This window comes from Galeopterus variegatus, unplaced genomic scaffold (genome assembly GCF_000696425.1).
Source record: "Galeopterus variegatus unplaced genomic scaffold, G_variegatus-3.0.2 Scaffold54610, whole genome shotgun sequence".
NCBI classification, from domain to species: Eukaryota; Metazoa; Chordata; class Mammalia; order Dermoptera; family Cynocephalidae; genus Galeopterus; species Galeopterus variegatus.
Window position 1 is genome coordinate 1,650 of NW_007780721.1, and position 1,418 is coordinate 3,067.

General features: G+C 45.2%; 1 protein-coding gene across 1 annotated transcript; it reads right to left on the reverse strand.

Moving 5' to 3' along the window:
- Positions 1-92: 92 nt before the first annotated feature.
- Positions 93-1,115, reverse strand: LOC103584413 (phosphoenolpyruvate carboxykinase, cytosolic [GTP]-like; the record flags this gene model as incomplete). The annotated part of the gene is made up of 2 exons (XM_008565431.1): positions 93-802; positions 971-1,115. Coding segments are annotated over 2 exons (600 nt in total), but the record flags the coding sequence as incomplete, so codon positions are not given.
- Positions 1,116-1,418: the final 303 nt, after the last annotated feature.

A 1,418-nucleotide genomic window follows, 5' to 3' on the forward strand; every position in this document is an offset into this window, starting at 1 on the left:
CAGCTCAAGTATTTTTCCTATTTTTTCTGTGCATTCTAGCTAACAGATATAGCTAAAGTGAAAAATCTAAAATGACCAAATGCCTGAGTGATCTTAAAGTTGAACAAAATATGCATTGGATGCAAATTTTGGAGATGTGCTAAGATTTGTCTTCCCATTCTCATTAGTTACTAGCCTGTACTCTGTGGCTCTTAGCTGAAAAATTAAAATGTGCCTTTCAGATCTGCTCATCTGTGTGACCATTATCATGCTGATGGTAATTTGGGAAAACTCTCTTTCTCTTGTACCTAGTGCCTCTTATGGATTGGAAAGGGGATGATTTTAAAGGTGAAGCTCCCCAGTTCTGATTACATCTGACTTATTCTCTGCTTCAGAGCAAGGACCTCTCTCTCAATCTCATAGGGGAGGTCAGCATTGACTTGATCCTCCAGATACTTCTCAATCTCTTCCACCTCCTTCTCCCAGAACTCCTTGGAGATGCTGAAGAGCTCCTTCACATTGATGTTCCCCAGGCCTTTCAGATTCAGGGCATCCTCCTTTGGGATGTAGCCTATGGGCGTGAGCTTGGCGCTGTCTTCCCCGTTGATCCGATTGAACATCCACTCCAGCACCCTGGAGTTCTCTCCAAAGCCTGGCCAGAGATAATAGCCTTCCTTGTCCTTCCGGAACCAGTTGACATGGAAGATCTTGGGCAGCTTGGCTGCTGGCCGCTGGGCCATGCTCAGCCAGTGGGCCAGATATTTGCCAAAGTTGTAGCCAAAGAAGGGCCGCATGGCAAAGGGGTCGTGCATGATGATTTTGCCTAGTAAACAGAGGGGGAATCTGTCAGTAAGTGATGCTCTCATGGGCAATATTGGCCACCATTTACTGATGACATACACATGGCTCTCTCTCTCTCCACATACAGACAGAGAGACAGACAGAGCTCTAAGCACCCTTCTTGGCAGTTTCAGATCTTGCCTTTGATTACCTTTGTGTTCCGCAGCTGCTGTGGCCTCCGACCTCATGGCCGCCCCCACAAACACTCCGTGCTGCCAGCTGAGAGCTTCGTAGACTAGGGGGACACCTTTAGCAGGAAGAAAGAAAACTTCCTTAAAGGCATTGACAGTAAGACTCTACAGCCAGTGATGTCATTTTACAACATGGAAAGACATGGCAAAATAGCATCTTTTAAATTGAGCTAGGTTTGTGTTCACAAAGCTAGAGTGTAAAAAGCTGCTAAGTCAAAGTTATACCACTGAGGCCACAAAGGAAAAAGTAGAATCAGACCAAGCTATAGCAGATCAAGGGTCCACAAAGTTCTTAGGTGACCAGAGAGTTGGTTTTACATTTGAGCTTGCTAATTATTCTGGATTTTGGGAAAGGAAGCTCATGATCTTTGGCACCCTCTGACTAGGTCATGAAAAAAGAGATTTCAC